The following is a 16,727-nucleotide window of genomic DNA, read 5'->3' on the forward strand; positions in this document are numbered from 1 at the left end:
TCTAACAGCTCCATTGTTATGAGATGGTAGGCCTTAGAGGAAAAGCATTATCATAATGACGCGACAGATTGTCAGAATTCAACAGTTTGTGTTTTATAATATGTTACATTTACACCTATATGGCTAAAAGTGCGATAAAATTATGCAAGTAATGCCCGTTTTCACCATCAATCCCTAATTTTTAAGTGACCCCTTTGAAAACAAAATTCCTGTTATGTGTTACCATAGGGATCACTTAAAAATTAGGGATTGATGGTGAAAATGGGCATAAGGCCCATATAATCTGTTTTGTAGCAGCAGTTACCTTTAGACTATGATTTATTTTTCTATAATTTGGTAAGTAATTTAAGCTTTGGCATAGGACCAAATTTTAATGATTTCTAAAGTGGTGTAGATGTCTTAAGCAACAGTTTACTATGCAAAATACATTAATAGTGGACTTGCAGAAATAGTTACAACTAACTCTGTTAATACCTCCAATAAGTTAGTTAATTATTTGCTTGTGTTAGAAAGTTGATTTACTCCAATAGTCCCGTCTACAGAGATCGAATAAGGCACCTTCGAATGAGGGTTTTCGCGAATGAAAGATCCGCTAGATGGCGGGACGTGGATGTGGGGTCTGACTGCTGCGTGATTGGTGGATTTTGACATATCTGTCAATGTCATGTCAAAAATAACCAATCATGCAGCATTTGGACCTCGCGTCTACGTATTGCCATCTGGCGGATTTTTCATTCGCGAAAACCCTCATTGCGACTCGGTAAAATGATCTTGACACAATTGGGCAACAGTAACTGTTGCTCTAAAAACGCGTATTCTTTTTCCTCAACGTGTTACTTTCACCAGATATGCCTGGTAATCCAGAAACAAACTAACTTCCAACCTGTTTCAGACGTGGTTCGCCTCAACGTGGTGGCGCTAGCGTCGCCGCAGCTTCAGCAGCTGTATTCGTGGTTGGAAGTGGAGTTCGACCCGTTAGCCATCTGCCACAACGTCAAGGGCGTCATCAAGTCTCTGCAGGAGGAGCCCAGTAAGTATTCCAGCAGTTAGTTCTCGGGTCAGTAAAACTTTAATTTCGAACTCCTCCTATGTTCTTCTGATTAATTTCATTGCGGGTCCTATGACAGTTTAACTTTCCCCCGGGACAAACTTGGCCTTCATTGGTTGGGTTTTTATGGCGGTCAAGCCGTAGATCCTGGCTACACAGGAGTTGCAGTGGTGGGAACAAGAGGTGGGAATAGTCCCGAAAGTTAACTCTCGGCGCCAATTGAAGATTGAAAATTACGAGATCGTCATGGGCCAAATAGGTTTTAAACAAAGTGGCAAGACAAATAAAAAGAAGTTCATTTTATGTGTCTATTTATCAAGTTGAATACCTTAAGGTGTGGCGCATGATAATCAGTATCATTTAAAATTTAGATCAGTGAAGTATTTTTGTTGTAGGATCTTTTTGTGTTTGATTTCAATTCGCATTGTAGGCCGGTTTAGGCTTCGTTTCCACCAAAGATAGCGAAAGATGTTTGTCAAGAACCAATAGAATCGCTTCACTTACCTCTCCTCACATCTCTTGATGGAAATAGCCACACTGTCTTAGGCTAAGAACTCATGGCGGGATTTTCACCCGCGCCCGCGGCGGTTGCGGGCCCGCAGATTCTGTATAATGCAGATAGTACTTACGTAAAAACTAATGCCCAAACTCACGACGCGGTTTTCGCCCGCAGCGGGCGTGATTGTAATCGGGTCCCGCTCGCTAGCTACACGTGAGTTCTTAGAATAACCGCCCAAAGAACCGTTCAAGTGAGTATTGAAATAAAGCCGCAATTCCACAACCGCCGTGGGTGAAATCGCGTCGTGAGTTCTTAGCTTTACAGGTTCGCTACACATCCTCGCTTCACTAATGTTCTAACCTAGTATTTGAACCTTACAGACTCCCCGCTGGCCCAATACACCTCGGCCCTCAACGACGTGGCCCTAGTGCGTCTCATCCGGCAAGTGGCGCAGTGCTACGCCTGCGTGCAGTTCGCGCGGCTGCTGCAGCTGGCCGCCACCGACGACCTGTTCCACCTCGAGCGGCTGCTGGTGGACTGCGTGCGCCACAACGACATGCAGATCCGCGTCGACCACGCCAACAAGTGAGTGGTGGAGTTAGAAGCACAAGTAGACCAAGACAGCAAGCGAGTAGGGCGGGAGTTACACGAGGCACAACGACGTGGCCTCACAGACTCCCCGCTAGCGCAATACACTTCAGCTCTCAACGACGTGGCCTCACAGACTCCCCGCTAGCGCAATACACTTCAGCTCTCAACGACGTGGCCTCACAGACTCCCCGCTAGCGCAATACACTTCAGCTCTCAACGACGTGGCCTCACAGACTCCCCGCTAGCGCAATACACTTCAGCTCTCAACGACGTGGCCTCACAGACTCCCCGCTAGCGCAATACACTTCAGCTCTCAACGACGTGGCCTCACAGACTCCCCGCTAGCGCAATACACTTCAGCTCTCAACGACGTGGCCTCACAGACTCCCCGCTAGCGCAATACACTTCAGCTCTCAACGACGTGGCCTCACAGACTCCCCGCTAGCGCAATACACTTCAGCTCTCAACGACGTGGCCTCACAGACTCCCCGCTAGCGCAATACACTTCAGCTCTCAACGACGTGGCCTCACAGACTCCCCGCTAGCGCAATACACTTCAGCTCTCAACGACGTGGCCTCACAGACTCCCCGCTAGCGCAATACACTTCAGCTCTCAACGACGTGGCCTCACAGACTCCCCGCTAGCGCAATACACTTCAGCTCTCAACGACGTGGCCTCACAGACTCCCCGCTAGCGCAATACACTTCAGCTCTCAACGACGTGGCCTCACAGACTCCCCGCTAGCGCAATACACTTCAGCTCTCAACGACGTAGCCTCACAGACTCCCCGCTAGCGCAATAGACCGCAGCCATCAACGACGTGGCCTCACAGACTCCCTACTAGCGCAATACACTTCAGCTCTCAACGACGTGGCCTCACAGACTCCCCGCTAGCGCAATACACTTCAGCTCTCAACGACGTAGTCTCACAGACTCCCCGCTAGCGCAATAGACCGCAGCCATCAACGACGTGGCCTCACAGACTCCCCGCTAGCGATACACCTCGGCCCTCAACGACGTGGCCCTAGTGCGTCTCATCCGGCAAGTGGCGCAGTGCTACGCCTGCGTGCAGTTCGCGCGGCTGCTGCAGCTGGCCGCCACCGACGACCTGTTCCACCTCGAGCGGCTGCTGGTGGACTGCGTGCGCCACAACGACATGCAGATCCGCGTCGACCACGCCAACAAGTGAGTGGTTCCTAAATTACAAGCCTCACAGACTCCCCGCTAGCGCAATATGACGTGGCGTCACAGATTCCCCGCTAGCGCAATATACTTCAGCTATCAATGATGTTGCCTCACAGACTCCCTACTAGCGTCATAGACTGCAGCCATTAACGACGTGGCCTCACAGACTCCCTACTAGCGCAATACACTTCAGCTCTCAACGATGTGGCCTCACAGACTTCCCGCTAGCGCAATACACTTCGGCTCTCAACGACGTGGCCTCACAGACTCCCCGCTAGCGCAATACACTGCAGCCATCAACGACGTGGCCTCACAGACTCCCCGCTAGCGCAATACACTTCAGCTCTCAACGACGTGGCCTCACAGACTCCCCGCTAGCGCAATACACTTCAGCTCTCAACGACGTGGCCTCACAGACTCCCCGAGCCCGACATGCAGATCCGCGTCGACCACGCCAACAAGTGAGTGGTGTAAAGTCCGGTCGCCGAGCCGCCGAATTTCGTCCAATGACCCCAAGTTACCCATCCTTATCGCTCGCGCGTAATTATATTGCGCTAACGTCACTACTCGCTCGTGAATCAAACATCATAGGAGAGTACGCCGTGCGTGTTTTGTTTTCGATGCCTACTCATGGAGATGAAGAGGCCTGGAGTTACCAAATATTAAATGTAGAGTCAATAGATGAATGTAAAGAGTTTAAAATCCTTTGTTTTTGTCTAGATGCGTGCACTTCGGCGTGGAGGCTGGCGGCGGCGAGTGGTGTTCTGCCGCCGACGAGGCCTGCGGCGGAGCCATTCTCCAGGCAACTCCGGCTGAACAGGTATGTTGAAGCTTATCTTTTGTTGGTTAAATTTACTTCTTAGGCCTCAGCCTCGAGTTTAGCGGGCAGCGGGGCGGGAGCCGGGCGGGCAACGCAGACCCGTTCTCGAAACAAGCGGGCAGCTCGCGCGGCACTTTAGCGGCGAAGTGTTGTGTTCGGGGTTGTGTTGTCGAGATATTTGTTTTTATTCGCAAACGAAATGTCTGAACAACGGCGACAATTTTATTTCGATTCAAATTTATTCCTAACGCTCGATTTATTGTGGGCAAAAGAAGGAGTGCGCTGCCCGCTCGTTGCCCGCTCCCGCGCCGCTGTTTTCGAGAACCGGTCTATTTGATTTTACGCATAAGATCCTGCCGCTCCCGCGCCGCCGCCGCTCCCGCCCCGCTGCCCGCTAAACTCTAGGCTGAGGCCTTAAAGTCATTAACCTGATGTCGCAAGATACAGACTAATGCTGGTTTTCTATATTCAGTCCTAATCCAAACCCGTCCGTCATCTGACAAATTTCAATATGTTTTTGGTCAAAAATATATTTTTTACGATGTGACATTCTGAACTTAAAGGGTTTATAAGGCTATTTAAATATTGTTAAAGTGTAACCGCGACAAAAATTATGGGTATTTGATTGAAAACAGATCCGGAATTGGACAAGAATTGAATATGGGAAACGGGCGATCATTAAGGCTGGTTTTAGTGTCACACGGACTGTCAGTGCGGATCGCTGCGCACAGCCGATCTGTATGAACTGGGAGCGGAGCGGTTCCTCCGGACCGCATTACTCTAAAACGCTCCCTAGAAGTTCATATAGATCGGCCGTGCGGAGCGGGTCCGCACCGGACGGTCCGCGTGACACTAAAGGTAAACCAGCCTAATCTGATATTATGTCGTCAGACAGACAAAATTTTCATAAGTAAGAAACTGCAAATGACTGTTTTAAATAATAAGTGTGTGTGAAAGCTTGTGTTTCAATACCTACAGTTTCAAAAACCATATTTCAATCGCAGGTCCGCGAGCAGCTAGTCCGCGCCGCCGAGGTCCTATCCCGGGCGGTCACAACACTATTCCCGGAGCGCCAACGCGCGGCCCGGGAGCGTGCTCGCGCGCACATGGTGCAGCACTACCACGAGAACAAGCACGCTGAGCACGCGCGCGTGTTGCAACGCCACAAGATCATCGAGGAGCGCAAGGAGTATATTGAAAGGCTGAATACTGTGCGCGAGGAGGAGGAGCTCAGGTGGGTTCGGCGAGCGCAGACGAACGTGACCGAGTTCGGCGAGCACGTCCGAATATGGTCGAGCGAGTTAGGCGATTATCACACTGCGCCGCGCTCCGCCACGGTACGCGTGACGACAGATTTAATTATTGTATGCAAGTATCTCAGTTTGTATAGAAAACACGCGCGGCACTACACACTTAAAACGCGTCTGCGCGCGGGATTTTTTATATGAAATCACGCGGAGCGCGGCGCAGTGTGATAATCGCCTTAAGCCCGGTTTCCACCAATCAGTCAGATTTAATTTTCCACTTCTTGTCTTCGCTCCGTACAGCTCGGCTCCGCTTTGGTGGAAACTGGGCTTTAAACTATCGCGTCCGAATGTGGTCCAGAGAGTACGCTAATCATGGTCGAGCGGATTCGGCGAGCTATCAAACGAAACCTTGTCAGTGGTCAGGATTATATCACTGTGTTGTACCATTAATCAATCACTGAACCAGTCACCACGTTTCTGAAGCACTATTTCTCATAAACATCCACCATTTCACTCAAGCAAAATCTGAAAAAAATCTCAAAACTCATATTTTCAGCGTTCCAATGAGTGCTAACGAACTTTCAAATAGTTTAAAAAAACTTTTCTGTTTGACGTGACGGCGACAGCATCGCGCATCTCTTTTTATCGCACAGTGTTGCTGCTATTCTCGGGGTATATTAACTTTATGATCTTGCCTTATAAACAACCTCTAATTCGATTAATGCTGAGCGGGCGCTTTTTTGGCACAAAATAACTACTTATTTATATTTATAGCCTGTTATTATTTTTGTTTATAGTGTGTCGAATAAAGATTTTTCTATTCTATTCATTCCAGACGCCAAGAGGAGCAGCTACGAGCGGCCGCCGCAGCCGAAGCGCGTCGCCTCGAGCAAGAAAGAGAAGAGAGGGAGAAGAGAAAGCATGCTTCCGAGCTCGCCGCCATGAAGGAACGCCACCGACGCGAGCGCATGGCGCATATCTCGCAGACCGCGCACGGCAAGAAGATGCTGCAGAAACTGGATGAGGAGGTCTGTGATACTTACTTACTTATCTATGTTACAGTCAAAACTCATTATTAAAACCACTTATGACTGCAAAAATCAGTCCTCCTCCTCCATGCCCTTCAATATCACTTTTGACTGTTTGTTCTAGTCAAAAGTTTTTTTTTAACTTAACATGGCAAATATTTGACCACAATCGCACCTGGTGTTAAGTGAGATCCAGCCTAGGATGGTACATAATATTAATATCTGCCCTGTAAATGCCTATTCACTCTCGCCTTGAAAAGGTCCGGATTATAATGTTCGGGAATAACAGCAGCAGGCAGCGAATTCCAGTCCCCAGCTGTTCACATTTTAAAAGAGTTTAGTGCGAGCTGGTGGAATGTCATCTCATATTCAAAAAGTTTATTGCTTGCGTAATGTTGTTCGATCTTAAACTATGATCATAGACTCAATGAACGGCTAAAGATAAGTCGCTTAAGTGAAGGTTTTGTTTTAAAAGTAAATTTTAAGTCGCACAATAAAATAAAGACGTGTTTTTTTTATTTTTTATTGTAATATTAATGTACCTTTCTTTATTAGGAAATCAAAAAGATGGACGCCGAAGCTATCGCCCAGAGGGAGGCTGAGGAGTTGATGAAGGAGCGCCGCGAGCTGCAGGCCAGGCTCAAGTCGCAGGAGAAAAAGGTATGTGGTGCTTAATAAAGCTGGATAATATTAGAAAAACTGTTTTATTTGGAGAAAGTAACTTGATATTTATGATCAATATTTAAATTCTAAAATTTGTTGAGCGCGTCAAAGCGTCGTCACATCATGTCCATATTTTATTTTCCTGACCAAACTCTCAGATTTAACTATCTAAAATACACTGAATACACACGGCTACACTGTTAGCTATCCATTTCCGTTTTTGCTCTCGCTCTTATCAAATGACGATTCTTTGCGATAGAACGAGACGACATGACAGGCAATGGATAGTTAACACTGTTGCCGATGGTACGTACAGTGTGGGCCTCAGTTCCAGCTAAAGACCGGTCGCCGTGCACATAGAATTTCGTCCAATGACCCCAAGCTACCCATCCTTATCGCTCGCGCGTAATTATGTTGCTGTCGCGCCCGCACACTCACTGCGGGCGACCAGACTTTACCCATTTACGTTTGGATTTCCTGTGTATTTTGAACTCTGTTATTTACTTACATTGCATTAAAAACAATCCTTTTATGTGATGGTGATCTATTCAGTTTCCTCCGGTTGATTGCTATAATCAAATGTTTGTACAACCCAGGTGGACTACTTCGAGAGAGCCAAACGCCTGGAAGAGATCCCACTACTGCAGAAGAGTTTGGAAGAAAAACAGGTGCAGGACAAGGCCTTCTGGGAGCAACAGGAGAAGGAGCGCATTCAGCAGCTCATCGGTCAGTTTGCGATTACATATTTGGAATTCAATTTATTTGTTGCCTAACGCCCGTATTTACAAACATTACTATGAGGTCTCACAGTGCTCGTAGACACACAGGGTGACACACGAACTTTTCACAGAGCTCTAAATGTTGTGCGTTCGATTTGCTGCTTCACTTAAGCAATCATCGTTTGTGAATACGAGCGTAGGAAAAAAAATTTCGGTGATTTTGAATATTCTTTATAGCAAATAATTGTGTTTGCTGTCTGTATCTGTGCAAACGTAAAACTTGATTTTATGAACTTTTGAAGCCGATAGTAATTAGTTAAAAAACTTGTTACACTTATTTGTATACTATTTTACGCACTCGTTTCGTCATTCGATTTCTCTAGTAGTTTCCTAGATTTGTATTTTGATGAATTCGAATTCGTTATCGTTATTCAAGTAGTCAGGGACGTTATAAAATCTTTATTACGTATCTTGTGTTAACCATGTTAAAATGTATGTAAAAATTATGAATTTGTTGGGGTACCTAATAAATAAAATCAAATCATTGTCACAGAGGCGCGCTCCCGCGACGTAGCTACTGCCACGCGCCTCGCCCGAATGCACGAGCACCGAGACGAGTTCATCGCTCGACTTCAAGCCGAGCGCGGCGCGGCCCACCNATACACCTTGGCCCTCAACGACGTGGCCCTAGTGCGTCTCATCCGGCAAGTGGCGCAGTGCTACGCCTGCGTGCAGTTCGCGCGGCTGCTGCAGCTGGCCGCCACCGACGACCTGTTCCACCTCGAGCGGCTGCTGGTGGACTGCGTGCGCCACAACGACATGCAGATCCGCGTCGACCACGCCAACAAGTGAGTGGTTCCTAAATTACAAGGCTGACAGACTCCCCGCTAGCGCAATACACTTCAGCTCTCAACGACGTGGCCTCACAGACTCCCCGATAGCGCAATACACTTAAGCTCTCAACGACGTGGCCTCACAGACTCCCCGCTAGCGCAATACACTTCAGCTCTCAATTACGTGGCCTCACAAGCTCCCCGCTAGCGCAATACACTTCGGCTCCCAACGACGTAGCCTCACAGACTCTCCGCTAGCGCAATACACTTCAGCTCTCAACGACGTGGCCTCACAGACTCCCCGAGCCCGACATGCAGATCCGCGTCGACCACGCCAACAAGTGAGTGGTGTAAAGTCCGGTCGCCGAGCCGCCGAATTTCGTCCAATGACCCCAAGTTACCCATCCTTATCGCTCGCGCGTAATTATATTGCGCTAACGTCACTACTCGCTCGTGAATCAAACATCATAGGAGAGTACGCCGTGCGTGTTTTGTTTTCGATGCCTACTCATGGAGATGAAGAGGCCTGGAGTTACCAAATATTAAATGTAGAGTCAATAGATGAATGTAAAGAGTTTAAAATCCTTTGTTTTTGTCTAGATGCGTGCACTTCGGCGTGGAGGCTGGCGGCGGCGAGTGGTGTTCTGCCGCCGACGAGGCCTGCGGCGGAGCCATTCTCCAGGCAACTCCGGCTGAACAGGTATGTTGAAGCTTATCTTTTGTTGGTTAAATTTACTTCTTAGGCCTCAGCCTCGAGTTTAGCGGGCAGCGGGGCGGGAGCCGGGCGGGCAACGCAGACCCGTTCTCGAAACAAGCGGGCAGCTCGCGCGGCACTTTAGCGGCGAAGTGTTGTGTTCGGGGTTGTGTTGTCGAGATATTTGTTTTTATTCGCAAACGAAATGTCTGAACAACGGCGACAATTTTATTTCGATTCAAATTTATTCCTAACGCTCGATTTATTGTGGGCAAAAGAAGGAGTGCGCTGCCCGCTCGTTGCCCGCTCCCGCGCCGCTGTTTTCGAGAACCGGTCTATTTGATTTTACGCATAAGATCCTGCCGCTCCCGCGCCGCNTACAAATAAGTAGATTAATTATTTTTTCACTAGACAGCAACCCTAACAGCGTAAGAAGAGTTCAGAGGCACGCGATAGAAAGAGACAAAACTTGTAGGTGAATAAAATTGTAGGTACGTAGTGCTGTGCGAGCTGAATTCCACTGTATCGCGTCGTAGCAAGACTCGCATTTATTTAAATCGTCTTGCGGAGTAGGTAATCCTTCTGTACCTGTACTATTACTTATTCTGTGCCCACACACTTCCCCGATTTCGCCCTGTCCGTACCAGAGCATCGATGTGACGTCACGGCTGCTACGTGCGCAGTTAACTCGACTGGGTTGTATATCATCATCATTTCAGTCACAGGACGTTCATTTCTGAACATAAGCATCCAATGATTTCCAGATTGTTCGGTTGGCAACGGCCTGTATCAAGGGCTTTCCTGTTACTTTAAGTAGTACACCTACCATAGAGCCTACATAACGCGGTCATTTAGGGCCATGGCAAGCTGCGGCGAAGAGAATTAATTTTCTTGCTCAAAAATAAATTTTACTCATAATGCATTATTTTATGCTATGCCATTTGATAAATTTACAACATGAGGCCTAATAAATTTATATTTCTCTTTTTATCTTTACATTCATGTCATGAAAGAGTAAAGATGTTCCTTTTGAATTTTACTCAAAGATGTCTTATTTTATCAGGAAATCAAAAAGATGGACGCCGAAGCTATCGCCCAGAGGGAGGCTGAGGAGTTGATGAAGGAACGCCGCGAGCTGCAGGCCAGGCTCAAGTCGCAGGAGAAAAAGGTATGTGGTGCTTAATAAAGCTGGATAATATTAGAAAAACTGTTTTATTTGGAGAAAGTAACTTGATATTTATGATCAATATTTAAATTCTAAAATTTGTTGAGCGCGTCAAAGCGTCGTCACATCATGTCCATATTTTATTTTCCTGACCAAACTCTCAGATTTAATTATCTAAAATACACCGAAAAGAGCTATTTACACACGGCTACACTGTTAGCTATCCATTTCCGTTTTTTCTCTCGCTCTTATCAAATGACGATTCTTTGCGATAGAACGAGACGACATGACAGGCAATGGATAGTTAACACTGTTGCCGATGGATGCACATAGAATTTCGTCCAATGACCCCAAGCTACCCATCTTTATCGCTCGCGCGTAATTATGTTGCTCTCGCGCTCTCACACTCACTGCGGGCGACCGGACCTTACCCATTTACGTTTGGATTTCCTGTGTATTTTGAACTCTGTTATTTACTTGCATTGCATTAAAATCAATCCTTTTATGTGATGGTGATCTATTCAGTTTCCTCCAGTTGATTGCTATAATCAAATGTTTGTACAACCCAGGTGGACTACTTCGAGAGAGCCAAACGCCTGGAAGAGATCCCACTGCTGCAGAAGAGTTTGGAAGAAAAGCAGGTGCAGGACAAGGCCTTCTGGGAGCAACAGGAAAAGGAGCGCATTCAGCAACTCATCGGTCAGTTTGCGATTACATATTTGGAATTCAATTTATTTGTTGTCTAACGCCCGTATTCACAAACATTACTATAAGGTCTCACAGTGCTCGTGGACGCATAGGTGACACACGAACCATTCACAGAGCTCTATTAAATGCTGTGCGTTCGATTTGCTGCTTCACTTAAGCAATCATCGTTTGTGAATACGAGCGTAGGGAAAAAAAATTCGGTGATTTTGAATATTCTTTATGGCAAATAATTGTGTTTGCTGTCTGTATCTGTGCAAGCGTAAAACTTGATTTTATGAACTTTTGAAGCCGTTAGTTATTAGTTAAAAAACTTGTTACACTTGTTTGTATACTATTTTACGCACTCGTTTCGTCATTCGATTTCTCTAATAGTTTCCTAGATTTGTATTTTGACGAATTCGAATTCGTTATCGTTATTCAAGTAGTCAGGGACGTTATAAAATCTGTATTACGTTTCTTGTGTTATAGTACGAGAGCCCACGACCAAAACCATGTGTCATAGCAATACGGCAAAAACCCTATAAAATCGTTAGATTGTATGATTCTGAACCCGACTAGGTGTGTAGTAACGGTCGAAAGTGTAGCAACTGAGTGGGAGGCCATTTCTGCTGTGTCAAAAAAAAAAGACAGTCGGTATTATAGCAATACGTCTGATAGTGAAAATGTACATAGATTTTATAATTGTATTACGAAAAAGTTTGTTTTCAGACATTTTGCGCGTAGCATATAGCCTGTGCGCATTTTTGAAAATGTCAACAAATTTAGCCGACCTGTATCATAGCAATACGGATAATTATTTTTTTTAACTTTTCGTATTGCTGCCATGATTACCAAAAACCTGTTTTCAGACACTTTAAGTGTATCAAAAAGTTGTATGATAGAGAAAGTGCTACACTTAATTTGTCTGATATAAATTTTTTGCACATGTGGACAACTTATTTTATTATGTCCAACAATTTTCAGACATATTGCTATGATACCGATCGGTAAAATTTGTTAACATTTTCAAAACGGTCCCAAAATTTAATGCGTTCACATTTTCGTCTGAAAATTGTTTTGTTCGCATCAAATAACCAAAATTTACTAATAAAAAAGATTTTCAGACGTATTGCTATGAGACATTTTTTTGTCTCATTTTTAATATTTTTAGGTGATTTTACGGGTTTGCGCTACACCACTAACGTCTGAAAATAATGTTTCCGGTATCTCAGAACTATCATTCAACTACAGTCTGCAAATCAGACATATTGCTATGATGCAGTTCGGTAAAATTCTTTGACAATTTTGAAAATTCGGTCAGATCAAACGCTACGCGGAAAATGTCTGATATTGGTATTTTCGAGTTCAGGATAATCGTATCTATCGATTTGATGCGGTTTTGGCCGTATTGCTATGAGACAAAAATTTTGGTCGTGGGCTCTCTTACTATTAACCATGTTAAAATGTATGTAAAAATTATGAATTTGTTGGGGTACCTAATAAATAAAATCAAATCATTGTCACAGAGGCGCGTTCCCGCGACGTAGCTACTGCCACGCGCCTCGCCCGAATGCACGAGCACCGAGACGAGTTCATCGCTCGACTTCAAGCCGAGCGCGGCGCGGCCCACCACCAGCGCCTGGCCGCCTTCCGCGACAAGCTCGCCGCCGAGCGCGACAAGCGGCTCGCCGAGCGCCGCCGAGCGCGCCGCGAGCAACGCCGCCAGGAGGTGAGACACGGAGAATCCCACTACTGCAAGACTAAGAACTCACGGCGCGATCTTCACCCGCGCCAATCGAGTCACTGGTACAAAATGGTCGCCCGCCGATCGATCGCAGAGCATGCGGACGAAAACCGCCGAGGCTGCGGTGTTGTGCATTAGTTTTTACATAAGTATCTGCTCTCTACAGACGATACGGGCGAAAATCGCGCCGTGAGTTCTTAGCCTAACATTCCTGAATAGCCAGGCCGCCGCCAAGAGCAACGTTAGGATTAGGAGCAAAGCCCGCACTATAGCTCTTAATAGGATCATCGCTAGCACCAGCCTCTAGCCTCCTTCCGCGACAAGCTCGCCGCCGAGCGTGACAAGCGGCTCGCCGAGCGCCGCCGAGCACGCCGCGAGCAACGCCGCCAGGAGGTGAGACACGGAGAATCCCACCACTGTAACTCCTGAATAGCCAGGCCATCGTCGGGAGTAAAGCCCGCACTATAGCTCTCAATAGGACCATCGCTAGCAGCCTCTAGCTTCCTTCCGCGACAAGCTCGCCGCGAGCAACGCCGCCAGGAGGTGAGACCCCCACCGTTGTAATTACCTCTTGGACTGGCTGCTGTCATAATATTGTTGTGCCTATTTGATTTTCGCCATTTTGGCGCTGTAGGCCATACCATACCACGTGTGTCCATGGAACTAAAATTAGTGATTTTCTTTTTCGCTTACTCCTATGGTTACTCCATATAATGCACGTCAAAATTAGTTCTCAGAACACTCGTAGTGGCGCTTCAAATTGGCACACAAAATTAGCTGTCATTTGTATCAGACAACCTGTCCAGTGTGTATAGAGGTCAGTGCACCATTGTAGCCCCTGTGTAGCCAGGATCTTTATTAGGACACTTGCGCGAAGACGCAAGTGAGAAAAGCCATTTGCTCACATAGACACTCGGTTCGGCCATTGGCTCATTCGTCTGATCATGCCCAAGGAGATACAAGGCTTTGGCCGGAGAGCGCCTGCTCGATAGGTCACTGTCAATACTCCCAATTATTGCCCGGCTATCGAATGAACCATCGATAGCGCAAAATAATACTATTTATTGATAACATCAATATTGTCGACAATATTGCGTGCTTTTCGAGTTCAAATATCGATAGCTTAGCATCTCAAGGTCACACACGCTGGAAGTTAGAACAACAAAGCCTGAGCTGGTAGGACAAGACTGCTGAAGTTGCAGGTATAATCAGATCTCTGACAACTTTGAAATAAAAACTCACTGAACATAAGTCAAATATTGTCTTTCTTGTTTTTTTTACATGTTAAAAAAACTACCAAATTGGCAACACTAAAGTGAGAGTTGATAACGCGGGAACTCCCCGAAATCGTGCGCTGCGTCAAATTTATTCTTGTTATTCACATTGTTGTATTTGTAATTTTGGTGTTGTTACGTGTTATTGTAGTAGTTTTAAGTTTAACAATGAATGGACGAGTTAACGACCCGATCTGGCAATACTTTGGAGAAAGAATAATGTGCAATTCGTGCCGCAAAGAGTTGCGCTCTTTAATAACAGTATGTATTTTTATTTTCTAATTTTATGTTTCAATAATTAGAAACTTGATACAAAAGAACTCATTTTGGAAACGATTTGACCTGAATTATTTCTATTTAATCATTTAATTATTATTTCTACAAGAAATAAGTTATGAGCTCCACATTTTATTATTTTAATAATTATTTTATGTGTTCTCCTGTGTAATTATTTTTGATTGCGACTTTCTTATCTACTCAATCTTATCTACTCAACCGATTAGACGAGATATCACCACAATTCATTTAAAAACAATAAATGCTATGTTTAGCAGTGAGCATCCTGTGACTAAAATGATGATGATGACTGACATATTATTTTATGTACAGTCACAGAATGAAAAGGTTCGTCAGTTTTCAAATTGATTCCTTCAACGAATCGCGAGCACATATTACCTTTTGAAACTATGTTGCAGAATAATCTCGAGTTAGAGAAAATGATCTTTAACTGTTCGTCAGTAAAGTTCAAAATAATTCAGATCAAAGTTGTTTGACGATTTATCTTGTCAAGAAGATTATTATGATTGATAAACTAAAACCTTCTTGTTGATTCAACCTGCCATTATTATTTCTTTTAAATAAAAAAAACTATTGTCAATTGGTCAATGTCATCATTGCATTGCACTGATGGGATAGAAAAATAAACAAGCAAAACCTTATTCGTTAGCAAACGTCATATTTTTTTAAATGTTAGCAGCACTGTTTCTTGCACTGTTATGTTGGCAGGTTTGACTCTCACAGCACCTAGTGCAAGCGAAAACCGACACTAAGGTGACGAACCTTTTCATTCCGCGACTGTACATATGGAAATTCGCTGCCTGCTTACTGTCTTTCCCGAACACTATTATCCGGGCCTTCTCAAGGCGAGAGTGAATAGGCACAGGGCAGATATGTACCATCCTAGACTGCATCCCACTTAAGAGCGTTTACGCCGTTTGGCGCAAAAACAGTACTTTTTTAACTCGTTACAATCATTAACCAGTAATACTACAAATATGTTATAGGCATAAATAGTTAGGCAATTTCGTCGTCTAAATAGTTAATTGAGAAAATATTGCGATTAGTTTAGTATTTAAGAATTCTATCAAGATAAGTCCACACAGGTTTTGTAAATTTCCACTTTAGCGTCAGTTTACAAGCTGAAATTTTTATAAAAATACTGTGAAAACGATTTAACAAACATTTATATCCTATAGCATAGATCCTTGGGCAAATAGTTATCTGAGAAAATTTTTAGATTTAAGCATTTTACAATAAGAAATCACAAATTAAAAGAACGTGAAATACCCAAAAATCAAAGTGATTTTTTCACCAATATTCTTCCTTTATTCAACATAAAAATAGCTTAATATAATAAAACAACATCTTCTTTAAAATATTTACTTTGAAACGATATTTAATTCATTGTTATTGTTTTGCTATAAACATTTGAAAACTATTAAAAAACGCCGCGCGCGAATCATTTCCAATGATGCCCCTTGAAACGCCGCGCTTCGCGTAAACGCTCTTAACACCAGGTGCGATTGCGGTTAAACACCTGCCTTGTGCATAAATAAAATGATTTCTTTCCCCAGTGGCTGGCGGAGAAGCAACGCGAAGAAGAAAGGATCGCAGAAGAAGCTCGACGCGCGAAGGAAGAAGAGGAACGCCGCGAGAGAGAGGAGCGCGAACGTCGTCAAGCCGAGGAACTGGCCGCTCAGAGGGAGCGAGAAAGGGAGAAAGAGAAGTGAGACTTAATACTACACTCGGCATCAAATAAATCGCACCTCCCGCGACAAGCACTTATCAAACGTATGCATCCCCTATTCCCACCAACGTTGGCACCATTTAAAAGCCTAGTTCTAATCTTCATTTCATTAAAGGAAATGTTTTTACCCCGAAAATGTGTCTTTAGAAGGATCCAGAGCCACTTCTTCAAAAAATTGGTAGTTACGCTAGAGCCAACTTTTGTGGCTATAAAACTGTTAAGTTGGGATTAATCGCTATCCATCTGTTAAAGAGGTCACGTGAGATCATTAATTGGTTTTATAACCATAAAAATTGGTCTAGTTGATCCCAGAGGTGAGCCCAAAGTGAGGTCTTTTTTCAAGTCACATTTATAGTATATGTTAATAATTTATTAAGAAATTAAATGTGTTTTTCTCTAAGGATATTTATCGGGCTTTCAAATAACACCAATATTGTGGGGGCACCATGATTGTGTCAGAAGAAAATCTTTAAAGTTCGCGTCGCGGAAGGTGCGGTTTATTT

At 44.8% G+C, this 16,727-nt stretch overlaps 1 protein-coding gene across 4 annotated transcripts in view; it reads left to right on the forward strand.

Moving 5' to 3' along the window:
- eIF3a (eukaryotic translation initiation factor 3 subunit A) overlaps positions 1-16,727 on the forward strand; it is a 31,676-nt gene that overhangs the window by 4,704 nt on the left and 10,245 nt on the right. Inside the window, exons 8-17 of one of the 4 annotated variants that reach the window (XM_028317793.1) lie at positions 893-1,030; positions 1,928-2,132; positions 4,045-4,144; positions 5,149-5,378; positions 6,227-6,419; positions 6,975-7,079; positions 7,679-7,808; positions 8,355-8,459; positions 12,812-12,909; positions 16,052-16,203. In XM_028317793.1, the coding sequence (XP_028173594.1) occupies positions 893-1,030; positions 1,928-2,132; positions 4,045-4,144; positions 5,149-5,378; positions 6,227-6,419; positions 6,975-7,079; positions 7,679-7,808; positions 8,355-8,459; positions 12,812-12,909; positions 16,052-16,203 (1,456 nt within the window). Of the gene's footprint in view, positions 1-892; positions 1,031-1,927; positions 2,133-4,044; positions 4,145-5,148; positions 5,379-6,226; positions 6,420-6,974; positions 7,080-7,678; positions 7,809-8,354; positions 8,460-10,391; positions 10,497-11,062; positions 11,193-12,706; positions 12,910-16,051; positions 16,204-16,727 lie in introns of all 4 variants that reach the window. The other 3 variants (XM_028317791.1, XM_028317792.1, XM_028317794.1) reach the window with 3 other exon arrangements.

Source organism: Ostrinia furnacalis, unplaced genomic scaffold, assembly GCF_004193835.3.
Source record: "Ostrinia furnacalis isolate ACB-3 unplaced genomic scaffold, ASM419383v2 OfSCF6470, whole genome shotgun sequence".
NCBI lineage: Eukaryota > Metazoa > Arthropoda > Insecta > Lepidoptera > Crambidae > Ostrinia > Ostrinia furnacalis.